Source organism: Carcharodon carcharias, chromosome 2 (assembly GCF_017639515.1).
Source record: "Carcharodon carcharias isolate sCarCar2 chromosome 2, sCarCar2.pri, whole genome shotgun sequence".
Lineage (NCBI taxonomy): Eukaryota > Metazoa > Chordata > Chondrichthyes > Lamniformes > Lamnidae > Carcharodon > Carcharodon carcharias.
The window spans coordinates 156,552,622-156,573,355 of NC_054468.1; the positions used below are offsets into that span (position 1 = coordinate 156,552,622).

Consider the following 20,734-nt stretch of genomic DNA (forward strand, 5'->3'; position numbering starts at 1 on the left):
AAGAATGGAAAACTGATGATTTATGAGTGTAATCCAACATGATTGAGCTACAGTCAGCTATCTAATCTCATTTGATATGAAGCTATTCATTTCTTTGGAATAAGTGCTAACTGAACACAATTCATTCTTAAAAGTGAATTTAGGTTGAAATTCTCAGAATAGGATTTGTTCACAAATCAGCTCAAGTTTACAATTAACCTAATCAAAAACAAAGAAAAAGTAATAGCCTAGAAATCCAGATTGTTGGAAATATTTTAAACATGGTAGCTGGAGTGGCTCAGTGGGTAGCTCTTCTGCCTCTAGCTGGAAGACCCCAAGTTCAAGTCCCACTCCAGGATTTGTTGGCTACAAAAGAACCCAGCCACTGATGCAAGCAAGCCAGAGACTATTGATGCCTGTCCCCAGCCAGGATATATGGGGAGGGTTAGCAGCAGGAAGGGCATCTAGCTGTAAAACCACCTGCTAAATTTAAAAAAAAATGATGGTTGATATGAAGACAATCAACCAAGATTGTGACGACCCCCTGTAACATGTGACAAAGTTGAAAGAGAAAGGAAAGGAATTAGATGCAACAAGTAAATCTTCTACAATGATTTAGTTGTTTCCTTGCATAAATATAGAGAAGAAGGTGAAGCAAAATTTTTGGAAAACATTTTTAATATGAAAATGAACATTTCCTGGGGTTTTGTGGTTACTGAATTGCTTCTAATTAGATATTCTGATCTGCAAGTCCCGTGGGTGCTTTTCATTCAAATCTGCCAGAATATATATGTGTGTGCTTATCCAGGAGTCTAGTACAGACTGCTGAAAACAGTTTCTAAGCAGAGAACATTACTGGTCAACGATGAATCATGAGAAATGCTTAGATAATTCTGTCATCATTTGCCACTAGAATGGATATATTTTTAAGAAGCACATATCTGCATGTATATTACTTACAAAGCAAATAGATATAGCCATTCAAGATAAGGGGGTTTTCATTATGCTGAAGATGACTAAAAGTAGAGATTGATGTGTTTATTTTATAAGGAGCAACATATTGAGGTGAGTGAACTACAACAGAAAAAGTTTCTGTAACTTTCTCTCTTTTGGTTCAGAAACACCCAGTGGGAAATTTGAACTACATGCCCTGACTATTTGAATGGAATGACACAACACAGTATGACATGTAGTTTATGAGGAATTACTTCATTTAGCTAAAAAATAATTTTTTTAACAATCACTATTGTCATCGTTGAGACAGCTTGATTTGGAGAGAAACAAGTTGCATTTAAGGCATTTGCTTATCTTCAGTTCCTTGCAACTTTCAAATGTCAACCTGTCTCAGACGTTCAAGGCACAAGGAGAACAAAGTAAATCAAGGGAAACCATGACTTTAGTTTTATATTTTCAGTCTCCTTTCTGCCACCCAAAGCTGTGAAATCAAGTTTCTACAAAGCTGTTTTGTTGGGTGATAGGATCACCCGAGAGAGAGAATAACTTAAATGTATGGCAGGCTAGGTCTGTTCTTCCTCCCAAGTAAAGTCCCTCAAGTACACTGCACAGTGTTCCAGTTGGGAGTTGACAAAACTGAGAAATGCTGATGGACTGTACTGACACAAAAATTCTCAGTCTTTTGTTTGAAGCTAAGTTCTGAAATACTTAAGTGCCAAACCAACTTAAATGAGCCCATTTATATATTTTACAGCATTATAAAAATGACTTTTTTCCAAATTCCACATATTTAGCCAAATTTAATATCTAATGAAGTATAATTAAATTATCATTCATTTAAAATTAAAGTTAGTTTTTCAAAGTATTACCAAATGTCATTTTGTCTAAATAAAATCAGCCACATGCATGGGGGGTGGTGTTCTATGACAGAATTTATCTGAAAGTCTGAAAATACTGTTTTCATTAATGCCATCTTCATTGGACAGTTATATAAAAAGTATACAGATTCTGGTTCTAGTGTTCAGAGACCAGTTTTTTTTTGCATACCTGTTTTGAGCAGAGTTTGCTGCAGCCTGCATCACTGCAGCAGCAGCCTCCTGTGCCTTGCGATTTATGGTTGCCATCGGTGGACCCATTCCTGCGCCAACCTGCTGTGACATGTTTGGAGAGTTTGGAGTCATGTTGCCAGAGTACAACCAGTTCGACATCCCTGATGATGGCATCGTCCCCACTGTCATGTTACTGCAAGGCTGAACTGGACCCTGACCATGCATCTGGTTGCTCATATTCATACTCATGCTGTTACCCATGCCTGGACCTGGGCCACTGTAGTTGGGATTTGATACAGCACCATAATTTGGAGGTCTGGGATAATTACCTAAAACAAAAACAAAAAATTGAAACAAGTTGTTCTCATGTCAGCCTGTTATGAAGTGTCTCTATGCTTGAAAAACTGAGATATCGTAACTGTTCTCAATTTAAATTAGTTGTGACTCCTGTACCACCTTTACATTACAATGGACTGAAGTGACAACTATTAATATTGTGGGGAACTGAGACTTTGAAGCAGCATGAAGACTTTAAATCTTGAAACAATACTTGAAAGGTCGCAGCTTTAAAGCTGCAGATACTTAACTGCTTAATTATTAATTTTAAATTACTACTTTTCTTAGTTTTCTTTGAAGGAATGCTTAAAGATCAGAATTATGGTGCAAAATTCCAAAAGTGCAAAGTCTCTCAAATGTTGAAAATTTGTTAAGTCTCTGTGAAGTGAACTAAAATGCTTTGCTACTAGTTTTCAGTCACAAAGGCGAGCTCTACTTCCATGCCACGTTGAGAGTTCCCATTGGCAGAAACCAAGTACTTACCACAAATTCCGCAACAACTTCAACTGTCAACAGGTTTGTGAAAATCTCATCATCTAACTAGAAAATTTGTATTTGTATATCTAATTAGATATCCAAAATGAAATCTAGTTTCCCTAACTGGGGAATCTAGAGCATGGGGTCACAGTCTCAGAATAAGGGATAGGCCATTTGATGAGGAGCCATGACATTACTCAAAGGGTTGTGAATCTTTGGAAATTTCTATCCCCAAAAGCTGTAGACGCTTAGTTGTTGAGTATATTCAAGAAAGTGGCTGATAAATTTTTAGGTACAAAGGGAATTAAGGGATATGGGGATAGTGCAGGAAGGGGGAATTGAGGGAGAAGATCAGCCATAATCTTGTTGAATGGTGGAGCGGCCTTGAAGGCTTAAATGGCCTACTCGAGCAGTTATTTCTTACATACTTAATTTTGTTTTGAATATGACAGGGATGTTTCTCTATCAATAAGTTAAAATGATCCATGCTACCGAAGAATCTGATGCATTTTGACTTTTGGTCTGTTTCTGGGCCAGAACTGGTAAAATTAGTGTCCAGGCTGAAAACTAAAAATCTCCCTTGCCTGTACAAGTTAATGCATTAAATTAATGTCATACCCTGTGAGTGTCATCAAGAGACAACTACCTGCACCATACAGAACATTTCACTTTGCAGAAGCGTTACACATCATGATTTGTTATGGATTTAGATTGGACACCAATATGCAAGTTTTATTAGTGAGGCACGGGCAGAAACCCAAATTAAACCTGAACAGTTACTGATACATGGCAGGAGTTTAAACGCTGATTAGGAGCTAAAATCTCAGTTTCTGACTTCAGTATAAAAGTTAAACAACCAATCTGAAAAGCTAGTGAAAAAGAGAGAGACTATGATAGAGAATGAATAGATAAGTTGCAACAAATTTCAATGATTTAATCATAGCATTTTTCACTAGTCCCTGGTTAGACACAATGGGGGATGAAACTCGCTTGGGTATCTCTGCCTCTTGCCTAGGGCTCTACCTGCTCCTGAGGAATCAATTTAAGTCTGCAATGCTACACAAACAAATTTCTCCCCCAATGAATGATGGTGGCTTATTTTGCTTGGGCAGTTAATATAAGCAAAGGTTACTTAACCACCTCAATGCTATAGTCTTCAACACAATGCCTGTGAATGTGTGTAAAAACGCTACCTGCCTCTGACATTAAGACACTTTTGCATTCATCTCCGTTCTATTACAATAAATAAATATTAAATGCACCCTGATAAATACTTCAGATGTGTGTTATTTTTGCAGTTATACTGCAGAACGATTTCTGTTAAGTGCTCCTTTCTCTTAAACGTTTCAGTATAAAATTGCTTAGGCTACAAAATGCACGTAAACAGAATCTCATGCAACATCTTGAATGAAAGTTGGATTATTCATAAAACTTTGCAAATTTTGTCACCCCTCTGTAATTGCCAGTGCAGTATTTTAGGAGATCTCACCCAACATACTGTCAAATTAAGAGAGCACCTCCCCAATTTCTTCAGTGTAATGCTATCCACCGACAAGTAGAAAATGAGCACTGCACTAAGTATATACAAAAAAGCAACTGAAAAGAAAATTCCTGCTGTTCCCTCAGTTGGAATATTGTGGGAAATTCTGGGCACTACATTTCACAAAAGATGTAAAGGCCTTAGTAAAGTAACAGAAGATGTTTACCAGGGAAGAGATACCTTCCGATATGAGGCGTGGGGGTGGGGGTTGGCAAAGTTGGGGTCATTCTCCTTGGAACAAGAAAGATTAAAACATGACCTAATGGAGATTTTCAGGATGATGTTAGGTTTTAATAGATTAGATAAAAAAATCTATTCCCATCTAGCACATAGGTCAATAGCCAGAGATGATGGATTCAAAATCATTAGCAAAAGATTCAGAGAGCAGATGGGGCAAACTTGTTTCATTTGGAATTGTTGGGAATGCTCTGTTTGAAAAGGGGATAGAAGTTTATCCTATAAATAATTTTCATAGGTAGCTGGAGAGATGGTTCAGGACGAGATACTTAGAGGATTATGGACAAAAAGTGAGGATATATATTCACTAAAAATGACTGCTCTAAAAGCTAACACAGGCATGAAGGGCCGAATGGCTGCCTATGTTGCAGGTTTTCTGTGATTATGTAAATTTGCATATATACATGGAGGAGTTAATACAGTCTGCACTCTTGGGTAGCGAAACATCTCAATAAGGTCAACTCTTTTGTGCAATAGGAGGCTTAGGCTGAGCATTCTGGGTATGGATAAGACTTGGGCTACATACAACATACAGGGGGTTTAATTGGGCTAGGGGTGCTAAGGCCACCCTATATGCTGGTTGCTCCCAAGCCCTTGGGCTGTGGGAATTTATGGAAGGGGCTGGGAAGAATGTCCCAAATTTAGATAGGTTTTCCCAGAACCTTTCACATCAAATTGGAACACAATTGTAATTTTGATAACTTAAGGGGTTAAAAAACAAGATAACTAATTTTCTACTGCTGAAAATTATTAAATATTATTTCTTCTTTTGGGTTTCCCGCTAGACTGCACTCAACTTCATAAATAGCAATAGTCATGGGCTATTCCATTCTCAACTTTTACAAACTGTGAGCTGATACACTTACTACCAAACCAACTGAAGAAAGTCCTACGAAATGTACTATAGTCTATCTGCAAGAACGTCAAGGTTACTTAATTACTGCAATCGATGGGGCATAATCTCAAATATTTTAAACCTTCAATAATTGTATTGTTGTAAATAAACCTCCAGTTTACTCAGGTAATGGTTTTATTGTGCATACTTGCATTTGAAGAAAAGTTGATATTATTTATATCACCATAACAACACTATTTACAGACTGTAACTTCACTATTACAATAAATATGGATCTATGTTAGATTACAGAAAAGTAAACTGCAAGCCTCAAATGACTGAACTACCTCAAAGATTAAAATGAAAACTATTTCACAGGGGTGAGCCAGAGTTATCTGCTAAATTCCTAGATGCTTTATACAATTAATAACCATGGAATCGGTCTCCCTGATAATTTTCCCACAGCATGCCTTTTCTAATTATGCAGTGTTTTAACATTCTGAACTAAAAGTGTGTGGAATTCCACAAATCTTTACAGGTTATACCCAACTAAATCAAATATTTTGACAAGTCATATTTAAACTCAATTGATGGCAGCTTACACAAAGCAGAAAAAGCTTTTTTTTTAAGTGGCAACATTTTAGTAGTGGATTCATTTACTTTACATAGGAAGTGCCATTTTAAGAGTTCAATAGCATTTTGGTTACAGCAAATGTGTGATGCCCCGATGGCTTAATTAATAAAGGCACTGCCGGTATAGTGCTAAGCTATACATACCAGAAGACACCCTTTTTTGATTCTCTGATCTATGTTGGCTACATGACCTCAGCTGGGACAAGAGTTGGGAAACAAGATTTGTCCTCAGCAGGAAAAAAGATTCAGCCAGGGCTCCAAGTCTTGATTGCTATTCAGTGATCCCCGCTGGAAAGCACAGGAAAGTAGACATTGGTGAACGAAGGATTTGCCTTGGCTGTGATGCTCTCCCTGGGTAACTAGCCTGTTGACACTCAATATTCAGGTGCTCACAAGAAGATAGAAATACTGGAGGTTTGCTGGCAGTTACAGAAACATATGACAGCATGAATCAGCATCTTCACCAAGTAGAGATGAAAACAAGGAACATAATTGTAACAAGGTCACTACATATCTTTGTGGCATATGCAGTGCATGATGCAGGACACACAAATCCATAATATTCTGGCAAGGCCCTGGAGTCAACTGATCTCAACAGGACTCCATCCTGTTTCAAAATTTTGAATATGGGGGGGGTGGGGAGCTAATCAACAAGGGTTTCCATCCCTGACTATAATCCATTAACTTCTATTTAAAGATACAACTGATCTTTGTAGTGATATCCCAACATTCCCCCAACCACACCAATCAGACCATATATAAAGAGTCGCTTTTTAAAAGTAAGAAAATAACTTGCATTTATATGGTGTTTTTTAATCCTTTGTGATGTTCCAAAGCACTTCACAGCTAACTGATTACTTTTCAAATGCAGTCATTGTTCTGTTAGTAAATGTGGAAGCCAATTCCCATATGGCAATTGAATGAACGAAGACCTGATTTGGTGGTGTTGCTCGGGCGGTGGTGGGGGTGGGTGATGGCGTAGTGGGGGGCAGCAGGGTGGTATGCATTAATTGCCAAACAAAAGCAATCTTTTATGCCCAATTGAACAGCTAGATGGAGTCTCAGTTTAAGTCCTCATCCAAAAGATGCACCTCTGACAATGCAGCATTTTCTCAGTGTTGCAGAGTTGTCAGCCTAGATCATACACTCAAGTCCTGCAGTGAAGTTAAGGACATTCAAAGAATGGCACCTCAATGTGAGTTATAGTTTTTGGGAGAGAAGAGAAAGTATAAGATTTTTTTTTCACTCACTAATTTCTTACACATCAAAATAATTTGTGATTTCAGATTTTGATTGTAGTTTGCATTATCCAAAATCAAATCGCATAGTTGTTATATGTGAAATTGATAACAATTGTTCAATTGAAGACACAATCTGTTGGAATATCTATGATTGTTTCAGGCAGTCACATACTGTACTGTTAAAACTGGAAATAGTTTACATTTGTTTACATTATGGTAAAAGCACTGTAACAATTCTCAAAACTAGATACCAACAAGTGGCTTGAAAAAATTGCAAGCACTCCAAGAAAGCAGACTATAATCGTATTTTCACATTGGGCTGGACTTTCATCCTCAAGGCAGGTGGCGGGAGTCAGGAAAATTCCCGACTCATCCAGCTTGCCTGGGGAGAAAATGTCCACAAGGACATGATTTACAATGTAGTGGGGTTTGGGGGGTGGGGGTTGCTGGTGATGGGGGTGAATGGTGGCGGCAGTACAGCTAGCCGACCAGGGAAGAAGTTTGTGCTGGGTGCAGAGGCGGGCTGTTTAAAAGGCCCGTACTGGTGCTGTGGGACTTTGTCCTGGTTATAATAAAAACAGAAAGGTTCTACAGCCCTCACATCCCCCTACATTCCCCAAGCCCCATCCATGCCACCTCATGGCCCCCACTCAGCCCATGGACCCTCATGCCCCCATGCCATGGTATGCCCCCCAAACAACTCTTATGGCCCCTCATGCCAAGGAAAAGACTAGCATAAACAAATGTGGATCCATTATGAACGGAGTCAGGAGAATTTATAATGGAGAATAAGGAAATGGCAGAAAAACGAAATAAATACTTTGTGTCTGTTTTCACAGAAGAAAATACAGAAAACCTCCCAGAAATAATGGAGAATAAAGGGACAAGTCTAAGCAATGAACTGCTAGATATTAATATTAATAAAAAAGTACTAGAGAAATTAATGGGACCTAAAACATATAAGTCCCATGGACCTGATGATCTACATTCCAGAGTGTTGAAAGAGGTTGCTGCAAAGACAGTAAATGCATTGGTGATCATCTTCAAAATTCTACAGTCTCTGGAATGGTTCCTGTAGATTGGAAGGTGACAAATATAAACCCATTATTTAAGCAAGGAGGAAGAGAGAAAACGGAGAACTACAGACCTGTTAGCCTGACTTCTGTAGGAGGGAAAATGCTAGAATCTATAATAAAGGATGTGATAACAGGACACTTAGAAAATAATGGTAGGATTGGGCAGAGTCAACATGGATTTATGAAAGTGAAATCATATTTAGCAAACATGTTGGAAGTTTTTTGAGGGTGTAACTAGCAGAATAGATATGGAGGAACTGGAGAATGTGTTATATTTAGATTTTCAGAAAGCTTTTGATAAGGTCCCACTCAAGAGGTTAGTAAACAAAATTAGAGCACATGGGATTAGAAAGAATATACTGGCTTGGACTGAGAGCTGGTTAGTGGGCAGAAAACTGAGAGTAGGAATAAATGGGTCATTTTCAGATTGGCAGGCTGTGACTAGTGCTTGGGCCCCAACTATTCACAATCTATATCAATGATTTGGACATGCAGATTAAATGTAACATTTCCAAGTTTGCTGATGACACAAAACTAGGTGGAAGTGTGAGTTGTGAGGATGCAAAGACGCTTCAAGGGGATTTGGAGAGGCTAAGTGAATAGGCAAACATTTGGCAGATGGACTACAACGTGGAGAAATGTGAGGTTATCCACTTTCATAGGAAAACAGAAATACAAAGTATTACTGAAACGGTGAGAGGCTGGGGAGTGTTGAACTTCAAAGGGACTTGGGTATCCTTGTTCATGAGTCACTGATAGCTAACATGCAGGTACAGCAAACAATTAAGATGACAAATGGTATGTTGGCCTTTATTACAAGAGGATTTGAGTAAACGAGTAAAGATGTCTCACTGCAATTATATAAAGCCTTGATGAGACCGCACCTGGAGTATTGTGTGCAATTTTGATCTTACCTAAGGAAAGATATACTTTCCATAGAGGGAATGCAATGAAGGTTCACGGAATTAATTCCTGGGATGTAAGGATTGTCCTTTGAGGAAAGATTAAATAGACTGGGCCTTTATTCTCTGGAGTTTAGAAGAATGAGCGATGATCTTATTCAAACATACAAAATTCTTACAGGGATCAACAAGGTAAATGCAGGAAGGATGTTTCATCTTGGCTAGGGTGTCTGGAACCAGGGGACACAGTTTCAGAATAAGTGGCAGGCCATTTAGGACTGAGATGAGGAGGAATTTCTTCACTCACAGGGTGGCGAATCTTTGGAATTCTCTGCCCCAGAGAGCTGAGGAGGCTCAGTTGTTGAGAATGTTCAAGACCGAAATCGAAAAATTTCTACATATTAAAAACATCAAGGTTTACAGGGACAGTAGAGGAAAATGGTGTTGAAGTATCAGCCATGGTCTCACTGAATAGCAGAGCAGGCTGAAAGAGCTGAATGGCCTAGACCTGATCCTATTTCTTATGTCCGCATGTATGCCTCCCAACCGCCCCATAGCCCCTCATGCCCCCCCGTCCACCCCTTAGGTCTCCTCATGCCCCTATACCTAGGTATGCCCCCAACACAGCCTCTGCAGCCCCTCATGCTCCCCATGCCATGATATGGCACTTCCATGACCATTCACCCACAATACAATATTTAGAAGCAATGAAAGCTATAGTAACAGTGGAATGTGTAAAAGAAATGGTTTATAAAAATTATTCATTGACAACATTTTAGTTTCTTAAGAAAAAGTCCTTCTTACTGCAGGCCAATAAAAGTGTCAATCATCCAGATCCTTTAAGGTATTAACAGCAGAAACCTCAAGTTCCTGAAACTCTATCTCGTGTAAATAAACACTGTGAAATTGACAGCATAGATCAGAGAGCCAGAACTGTCAATCAGCCAATGTTTTCCCTGGGGCTCAGGTGTTTTAGTACTCTAACGGATGTTTAGGATCTCAGTCAAGAATACATAATGTGGCCATGATTCTTTGAAAATCTGGCCTAACTCCATGAAAATTCTGGTGGACTACAACATGCCTATATAAAAACAAAAAAACTGCGGATGCTGGAAATCCAAAACAAAAACAGAATTACCTGGAATTACCTGGAAAAACTCAGCAGGTCTGGCAGCATCGGCGGAGAAGAAAAGAGTTGACGTTTCAAGTCCTCATGACCCTTCGACAGAACTTGAGTTCGAGTCTAAGAAAGAGTTGAAATATAAGCTGGTTTAAGGTGTTGTGGGGGGGGGTGGCGGAGAGAGAGAGAGAGAGAGAGAAGTGGAGGGGGTTGATGTGGTTGTAGGCAAAAGCAGTGATAGAAGCAGATCATCAAAAGATGTCATAAACCAACAGGACAAAAGAACACATAGGTGTTAAAGTTGGTGATATTATCTAAACGAATGTGCTAATTAAGAATGGATGGTAGGGCACTCAAGGTATAGCTCTAGTGGGGGTGGGGGGAGCATAAAGGATTTAAAATATTTAAAAATAATGGAAATAGGTGGGAAAAGAAAAATCTATATAATTTATTGGAAAAAAACAAAAGGAAGGGGGAAACAGAAAGGGGGTGGGGATGGAGGGGTGAGCTCAAGACCTAAAGTTGTTGAATTCAATATTCAGTCCGGAAGGCTGTAAAGTGCCTAGTCGGAAGATGAGGTGTTGTTCCTCCAGTTTGCATTGGGCTTCAGTGGAATAATGCAGCAAGCCAAGGACAGACATGTGGGCAAGAGAGCAGGGTGGAGTGTTAAAATGGCAAGCGACAGGGAGGTTTGGGTCATGCAGTAGACTAAGTTGGGGGAGCTGCACCCTGGTCCACTCCTCCATCACCCCCTACTCCTCAACCCCCTCCTATGGCACCACCCCATGCCCACACAAAAGATGCAACACCTGCCCCTTCACTTCCTCTCTCCTCACTGTCCAAGGGCCCAAACACTCTTTTCAAGTGAAGCAGCATTTCACTTGCATCTCCCCCAACTTAGTCTACTGCATTCGTTGCTCCCAATGTAGTCTCCTCTACATTGGAGAGACCAAACGTAAACTGGGCGACCGCTTTGCAGAACACCTGCGGTCTGTCCGCAAGAATGACCCAAACCACCCTGTCGCTTGCCATTTTAACACTCCACCCTGCTCTCTTACCCACATGTCTGTCCTTGGCTTGCTGTATTGTTCCAGTGAAGCCCAATGCAAACTGGAGGAACAACACCTCATCTTCCGACTAGGCACTTTACAGCCTTCCAGACTGAATATTGAATTCAACAACTTTAGGTCTTGAGCTCCCTCCTCCATCCCCACCCCCTTTCTGTTTCCCCCTTCCTTTTGTTTTTTTCCAATAAATTATATAGATTTTTCTTTTCCCACCTATTTCCATTATTTTTAAATATTTTAAATCCTTTATGCTCCCCCCACCCCCACTAGAGCTATACCTTGAGTGCCCTACCATCCATTCTTAATTAGCACATTCGTTTAGATAATATCACCAACTTTAACACCTATGTGTTCTTTTGTCCTGTTGTTTATGACATCTTTTGATGATCTGCTTCTATCACTGCTTTTGCCTACAACCACACCACCCCCCTCCACTTCCCTCTCTCTCTCTCTCTCCCCCCCCCCCCCCCCCCCCCCCCCCGCCCAACACCTTAAACCAGCTTATATTTCAACTCTTTCTTGGACTCGAACTCAAGTTCTGTCGAAGGGTCATGAGGACTCGAAACGTCAACTCTTTTCTTCTCCGCCGATGCTGCCAGACCTGCTGAGTTTTTCCAGGTAATTCCAGGTAATTCTGTTTTTGTTTTACAACATGCCTATCCCTGCCATGCAGCTGGCTAGGTTGGGTTTGTGCTCATGACCCGAGCCAGACCGCACCCTTAAAAGACACTCCTGAAAATTAGAAACCTCAGGAATGGGGTCGAAAATCCTGGAATCGGGGTCTGCCCATCATTTTTAAAGGGCTTCCAAGTCATCTTAACTCAGTGAAAATCCAGCCCATTGTTTTAATTGGTTCATGATTTGTTGACATAAAACTTGATGAGTAACAGATGGTTAAGTGACTAAACTAAATCAATTGAACGATGCCTAAGTAACACAGGTCAACGTGACACACTGAACATTCAATTTCCTCTGAACGCATTGGTAAAAGTTTCTATAGTAAAGAGCTTCTCACAGGAAAATCAACTTTGAAGGCTATCAGGAATTGAAGGCGTGGTTCACTTTTTTGTTGCTCATCATAAGCAGGACTACTGAGTAATATTTTAAAAAGTGAGAACAGTAAAGGCACATAACTATGGGCTTTGGGTTGTTTTTACATAAACAACGTTAGGGTTGTGCCACATTTAAGAGATTCTGATGCTTATAAGTCAAGATATTTACATCATTCAGACTGCTGTAGCATGTAGTACGCAATATTTAGTTTTAAAAATGGTTCCAGACACAGAGTGGCTCACTGACTTAATATACTGCCCTCTGGGGCTTGATTCAAACCAAGCTTAGACTCCGGGTTGATAATTAATCTCTCTCTCTTCTAACTATAAAATTGCTTTTATATTGGCACTATTTTTAGTTTGAACTGCTAGATCCAGATAGTTTATCCTAGTGGCAACTACTAGAGCCACTAAAGACTAAAGGCACAGTGAAACAGACTTTATTGATCTGCAAATTGATTGACTCAGACCATATCCCAAATTCCAGCAATGCAGTAATTTGCATTGCCACCTGCAACTGCTTTGATCTGGAGCTGGGGAAGATAGAATAAGCAATTGAGTCACAATGACACAGAAGGCCATTAGAGCAATCCAGTCAGTCTCATTTCTCCTTTCTATCTGAGTAGCCTTCTTGGTCTATTTCCCTCAAGTGCCCATACAGTTTACATTTGAATTCATTGATCATCTCCTCTTCTATCACCCCCCTGGGGGGGCAAGTTCCAGGTCATTAGCACTCACTGTGCAAACAGGTTTTTCCTCACATCTCCCCATATCTCTTGCCCAAAAACCTTAGTCTTTATACCATCAGCTAATGGGAATAGCTTTTCTTTGTCTCCATTATCTAAGCCAGTAATAATCTTTTACATCTCTTTCAGTACTCCCCTCAACCTCCTTTGCTTCAAGAACAAGCCCGCTTGTCCAAACTAACTTTGTAGCGAAGATCCCTCATAATTGGAATCAATCTGGTAAATCTCCTCTGTACCCTCTCAAGGACTCTCACATCCTTCTTAAATGTGGTGAACAGAACCAATTTTGACAGGGACACTCCCTTAATTGGCAAGGAAACAGGTTCCCTCTCGAAGCTGGTGGGCCAATCAAAAGCCTTCCTGATTCAGAGGAGCAACCAGCTGCAATAAATGTCAAGTAACAGAGGGGGCACTGCAACATGAAGGTGCCCACTCAGCAACTGTTTTAAAAATTCAAATTAAAAATTAGAAAAATCAAAGGCCACCACTGTTTGGAGGTGGGAATTGCTTTACAGGGCAATTATTGGCAGCATCCACATGCAGGCAGTAAGGCAAGCAGGGCCTCTAGGCCTACTTGGAGCACTGGCATCCCAGCCTGCACACATGTACCCACCTCCATGTGGCTGAACTACCACCAGTATGTCAGGAAACTGGAGATTGATTGGTTGACTGAAAATCCCAGATGGCCTCCATTACCAAGCCTTAACAAGCATCTCAGTGAGCCTAATTGGCTGCCTGCCTCAGGGCAGGAAGCCCCGTTGGCTCGAACCCGCCCTGACTAAAATGGTCGATGCCAGAAACAGGGTTGAGAAACTGGCACATTGGTGTGCTAGTACTCACAGGCTCTGTCCACCTCCATTTCTAACATTGGCTCAGCCTGAGAATCCGGCCCATTTAGTCCATATTGACTTTCCTTATCCCTTCTGCCAAAATGCATCATTTCACACTTCTCTGCATTAAATTCTATGTGACACTGGTCTACCAATTCTGTTATGTCCTAATTCTGCCCTGTTGCAGCTGACTGGCATCATCCTGTTTGCCAAACCTCCAAGTTTGGTATAATCAGCAAATTTTGAAATTTTACTCTGTATTCTAAGTCATTTTTTAATTTAAAAAAGTGGTCCAAGGGGAATACTAGTGTTTACCACTCTCCAGTCTGAAAAATAGCCATTTACCACAACCCGCTGTTTCCTGTCCATAAGACAATTTTCATCCAAGCAGACCCTGATGCTTCTATTCCATGAGCCTCAATTTTGTTACCTAGCCTTTTATTTGGTTCTTTGCCAAACGCTTTCTTAAAATCATATAGGCAACAGGGATAGAGCAGGGAATGAGACTGACTGAAACAAAAATACCTGGAAAAACTCAGCAGGTCTGGCAGCATCTGCGGAGAGGAGCACAGTTAACGTTTCGAGTCCGTATGACTCTTCAACAGAACTAAGGAAAAATAGAAAAGAGATGAAATATAAGCTGGTTTAAAGGGGGGGGGGGGTGGGACAAGAAGAGCTGGATAGAGGGCCAGTGATAGGTGGAGATAACCAAAAGATGTCACAGACAAAAGGACAAAGAGGTGTTGAAGGTGGTGATATTATCTAAAGGAATGTGCTAATTTAGGGTAGAAAGCAGGACGAGCAAGATACAGATAGCCCTAGTGGGGGTGGGGTGGGGTGAAGGAATCGAAAAAGGCTAAAAGGTAGAGATAAAACAATGGATGGAAATACATTTAAAAATAATGGAAATAGGTGGGAAAAGAAAAATCTATATAAATTATTGGTAAAAACAAAAAGGAGGGGGAAAATCGGAAAGGGGGTGGGGATGGAGGAGAGAGCTCATGATCTAAAATTGTTGAACTCAATATTCAGTCCGGAAGGCTGTAAAGTGCCTAGTCGGAAGATGAGGTGCTGTTCCTCCAGTTTGCATTGAGCTTCACTGGAGGAACAGACTGGTTTTCTCTACAGAGAGACAGCATGGACTTTCTGGGAAGAATGGCTTCCTGCTGTGGCGTAAATGAATCTATGGGAGCATTCACATATTCCTTTCATCAACCTTCTCTTTTAATTCATCAAAAAGTGCAATTAGATTAGTCAAACACAATCTGCTTTTTACAAGTTTGTTTTGGCTCTCCTTAATTAACTCAAATCTTATCAAGTGCCTGTTAATTCTTTCGCTGATTATTGTGATGTTAAACTGACCGGCCTGCAGTTACTAGGAATATCATTACACCAGTTTTGAACAAAGGTGTCACAGTTGCCAGTTTCCAATCGTCTGGCACCTCCCCCATATCTAGGTAAAATTGCAAGATTATGGCAAATACTTCCACTGTCTACACTCCATTCAACTCAACTTTGGGATGCAAGCCATCCAGATCATATCCATTCTAAGCACAGCCAGCCTTTCCATTACATCCTGCTCATCGATTTTCACTCAATCCATCACCTCTAACATCTCCGCTTCTACTGATAATTTGTCAGCATCCTCTTCCATAGCCAACACCAATACAAAGTACTCATTAAGTATTCTAGTCTTGCCCTGGCCTTCTAAACATATGTCATCCTTTTTGCCTCCAATAGGCTCCCGGCCTGCCTTTTCCTACCCATTTACATGTTGGTAGAAGATATTTTGAGTTCCCTTTTATGTGAAGTGCCATTTTATTTTCATATTCTCTTTTTGCCAGTCTTAGTTTTCTCTTCACTTCCTCTGTCAAACTTTCTGTATTTAGCCTGGCTCTTGTTTGAAGAATTCACCCTGACATATATCATACATCCTTTTTGTATTGCTTCATCGTACTTTCCATCTCTTTTTCATCCAAGGAGTCCTGGCTTTGGTTCCTCTACCTTTCCCTCTTGTCAAAACGTACTTAGTCTGTACCAGAAAGTTCTCCTTCTTAAAGATCACCAGTTTTTTCCTGTCAGTCTTTGGTTCCACATTACCTTGGCTAGATCCCCTTTCATCTCATTGAAGTTAGTCCTATTCCAATTTAGAAATTCTACTTTTGATTATTCTTTACTCTTCTTATTACTAATCTAAACCTTTTGATACAATGACCATTCTCACCCAAATGTTCCCCCGTAGAAACTTGGCCCACTTGGCCTACTTCATTCCCCAGCACTAGATCCAGCAATGCCTCGTTCCCATTTGGATCAGGTACATACTGGTCAAAGATGATTTCCTGAACACATTTCAGAAATTCTTGCCCCTCCTTTCCCTTTACCCTAACAATCAATATTGCCACAATAACATACTTCCACATGATTATTTGCGATTGTAGCTTACAGTCTTACTCACCACACTTTGTGCTTTTACATACATGAATTTTAAACCTATCTTTGTATTCCTTATAATCCTTCTTAGTCTGCTCCTATCTAATATTGTATTGCTTTCTTCTCTTGTATTATCGAACACTCTCATTCCTTTATGAACCTTATTCCTCTTTTCTACTTCTATATGCTGGTGCTCTTCCCCTTGACAATTTAGTCTAAACTGTCCCAACAACATTAGCGAATCTCCAAGCGAGGATATTGGTTTCAGACCTGCTGAGGTGCAATCCATCCTTTTTGTACTGGTGCCTCCTGCCCCTGAACTGGCCCCAATGCCCTAAGAATCTGAAACCCTCCCTCCTGCACCATGCCTCAAGCCACGCATTGATTTTCCCTATCTTCCTCTTTTACTCTTACTAGTGCATGGCACTGGGAGTAATCCAGCAATTACTATCTTCAAGGCCCTACCTTTAACTTCCTCCCTTACTCCCAAAATCTGACCATAGAACCTCAATATTTGCTCTTTTTACATCTTTGATACAGTGTGTGCGGCTAACCTGCATCCTCTCTTTACCCTGGCACCAAAGGACTTATGATGACAGTTATGGAAATGCCTGTTTGTCTCCTAACCATGCATTATGAGTGCATTTTTACACTTTGCCAGTTCTCCCTCTGCCGATCCTCACACGTCAGTGCCACGGTCTGAAATGCACTTTTAAGATGTTGTCACTCTTAGCAGTCTCCAGTGCTGAATGCCGGTTTGAGAGTGGAACACACCCCGAAGGCTCAGGAGCTTCCTGTCTCTTTCCACTCTTTTGGATGCCAACCATCTATTATCCTGAACTCTCTCACCTATGGGGTGGCCACCTCCTCTCAGCCTCCCACAGTGATTCCAGCTGCCCCTCATGCTTGGAAACTTTGAGCTCAAGCGCAACCGGTTGGCACACATGTGGTCACCTAAGACACTTGAAGCGACCTGAAATTCTAACATGATGCAGAAATTACAAGCAACAGATCTCAGCTGCTCTGCTAGAGGCCCTGAGGCCCTTGCCAGGCTGATGAACTTTAGTTATTTTTACAATCCCCAGCTCCTGAAAATTTGATAAGCTTGGTGGATAAGGGTAATCAATCTCCTCTGGGACTGATTACCTTTCTGAAGCTTCCGTGATCTTACCAAAATCCTTAGAAGAATTTCTGCCTGCTCTTAGCTGGCAAGAGCTCCACTGAGACATCACATTTTGTGATGTTTTGACCAATAATCCAGAGAAAAGATTTGGTAAAAAAGTGTGCTACATTTAAGGGTTGTATCTTTGCAATTCATGTATTTTTTTTACGAACAAAAGTCTGTTACAGAGACAAGGGGCAGAATTTTCTGCCTGTCGGGCGGGCAGGCCTGACCCAATCTCCGGTGGGCGGGGAGCCAATCCCCGCCGGAGAAGCGGGCCCCGCTGCCATTTTAAGTGAGCGGGCCAATTAAGGCCTGCCCAGCGTGATGCTTCCTGTGCGGGCTGGGGGGGGATTCCTAAAATGTGAGAGTGCGCTCTTTTGTGCATGTGCGCGAAAGAGCGCACATCTCCTTGAGGCTAAGTGCTGCCTCAGGGAGATCGCTGAAAGTTTTTCAAACTTTAAAAATAGAAACTTAACAAAATCATTAACATGTCCCCCTCGTGACAATGTCACACGAGATGGGAGATGTTAATAAATTTCACAAAAACTTTAATAAACTTTTTAAACCCTACATGAAACTTCATCCCGCCGGTGGATGAGGTTTCATGTTTTTTCAGAAGACATTCGGGGTTCCTGGCCTCCCACCAACCTTAAGGTTGGACAGGCAGGTTCTTTAATTGTTTTAATTATCCTGTCAATGGCCTCAATTGGCCATTGACAGGTCGGCAGGCAGACAGCTGATCTTGCTGTCCCCCCACCTTCCTGAAGAATTAAATGGGGCCCGGTGTCATCCCATGTCATTTCCGTATTGGCGAACGGGCCCCACCTCCTACTCGCCGACAGAATAATTCAGCCCATGGTTTTATAAATGGGTTTTATTTTAAACTGGCTCTTTAACTTAAGGTAAAACAGAGTAATGAAGAGAGTCATGTGATCTGCTATGGTTCTGTCTGACAAACCTGTGTGGCTTGGTTAATATGAATACCTGGGGCCCAGAGTATGTATCATTGAAATGCACATGCCAGTTTAACAGTGAGAACAAAGGTAGAGGCAGATGTTCTTGTTATTGCAGACATTCTGTCTTAGAGACTTTGAATAGAGACATACAGACTAGGAACATCTGTTGTTGTGGTCTGCAGAGTAAAAAGGCTGTTTCTCTATTAGCCATCAGACAAAATGCTGGGGAAAGTTTGTCCATTGGCTGAAGAGAAGGAACCTGCATTGATTCAAGGATACTGGAAGATTCGCCCAAGAGAAGGAATCACCCAAGTGGGCCTTAATGCTGAAAGTTGGCTTGGGAATTCTGAGAAGACTGAGGGAGAGGATCTTTGATGGTTGGAAGCTGGGAGTGGCTGTAGACTGTTTCTATAGACTGTAATTCTGTGGAAAGTGTGCTGTAGTATATATGTGGCATGGGTTTTCAGTTGTATTAAGACATTAATGAAGGTTAGCTTTTTTGTAGTTTGGAGTATTAGTTGCCGACTAAGTAATGGCCTTGCTTTTAGCTTATTACAGTAAAGGTTTAAAAACTCAAAATCTTGTACGATTGGTCACTGGGCATTCAAATCTCGTTTAAAATTATTGGTCTCTACAGGGGTTGTAACTGTAATGGAAGATGGTTGAAACTGTATGAGTTAGCATTTTATGTTGCTTCCTCAAAGACTGTAAAAATTAAATAATTTGTTAACCTGTCTCCACAATCCATAAACAGCTCAAACTCATTGTACTGGGACAAGCCTGTTCCCAAGTGATTGGCAGAGGTTGGACAGCATAAGCCGTCATCTTGAAAATGTAAATATAGGGAAATTTTTTAAAAAGTAATAGGGAGAGGAGCAGTCAGCTGAGCTTTTTTAACACAAATCCGCCAGGACATATCTTTTTCAGGATCAGAATGAGAATGAAAAATAATTTCTTAGTTTAAATTTTTAAGGCACTGATGTAGGGCATCATAGCATGTCATTATTTTGTTATATTGCACAAAAATAAATTGCATTGATTGACTTAAGCATATCCAACCATTATTGATCCTTTGTTCTCACTTATTGTGAAATAAAGCAACTTACTTAGTACCTGACCTTGCCACACCAAGTATTTTCTCAGCCTGTCTTCAAAACAACTGGAAAGATGTGTGAAAAACATGGACATCCGGTCCAGATCAAAAGAGGGATACGGCTGTTATTTTCATGGATTATGCTATCTAAAATTAGATATTGGAGATTTAGGGCACACCCCTAAACAAAAAATGCTCACAGACTACTCACTGGAGTAACCTGCACTGCTCTACCTGATGGAATATATAATGCAAGACCCTAAATTTGTAAGGAGTAACCCGGAACTTCCCTCAGAAATATCAAGTCGATGTAGGGAGTTAGTTGGAAGATTTGCCTATCTCCCTCCCTGGGTGAATTCAAACCAGAGTGGATAGAGTGGAATCAAGTTCTGCCCAAGTTCTCATCCCCTTTTGGTAATCCATCCAATTTAAGCCCTGGCTCCTAACTGAAATTTATGCCCCAAGCCTCTAAACCTACTAATGTGGTAACTACTAGGAAACAGTTTGCAGTTGCTGGTCTCTAAACTTAAAAGTCCAAATTTAGGGCCAAAAAAAGAATAATCAGATAATTTGAATTAAGCACCCTTGAGTTAAGAACAGTAGATTGTATGCCTACCAGTCATTTATGCCAAACTTTATTGGCTAGGCTCCAGTAATTTCTTCTGCTCTCATACTCCACTAGATTTATTTTATAATCTAAGAAGAATCCGGATTAATGTTCCTGAAAATTTGGTTTTTTGACACTGCATTTTTAAGGAGTTTGGAGCAGACATAATTGTCAAGTCACTGATTAGAAAATCTAACCCATAATGGCGAATTGTATGTTGGGGTAATCTAGTAATAGCATATTAATATATTGGCTTCGTAACTTTGTTAGTTATGGTCTCTAGGTTGTTCACCAATTCGCAATTTCTTTTAATTTCCTCACCCCCCACATGAATCTAATTTGCTTTCTTTGGTCAGTTACTGTCTACTTTCCCTTTCTTTGTTTGGCATTCTATTTTTACCAATTGTTC

At 40.5% G+C, this 20,734-nt stretch overlaps 1 protein-coding gene across 2 annotated transcripts in view; it reads right to left on the bottom strand.

Annotated features, from left to right (window-relative positions):
* The window catches only part of arid1b (AT rich interactive domain 1B (SWI1-like)), a 947,552-nt gene that overhangs the window by 132,577 nt on the left and 794,241 nt on the right, over positions 1 to 20,734 (bottom strand). For both annotated transcript variants that reach the window (XM_041178734.1, XM_041178726.1), the window contains exon 8: positions 1,981 to 2,311. In XM_041178734.1, the coding sequence (XP_041034668.1) occupies positions 1,981 to 2,311 (331 nt within the window). The remainder of the gene's footprint in view (positions 1 to 1,980; positions 2,312 to 20,734) is intronic.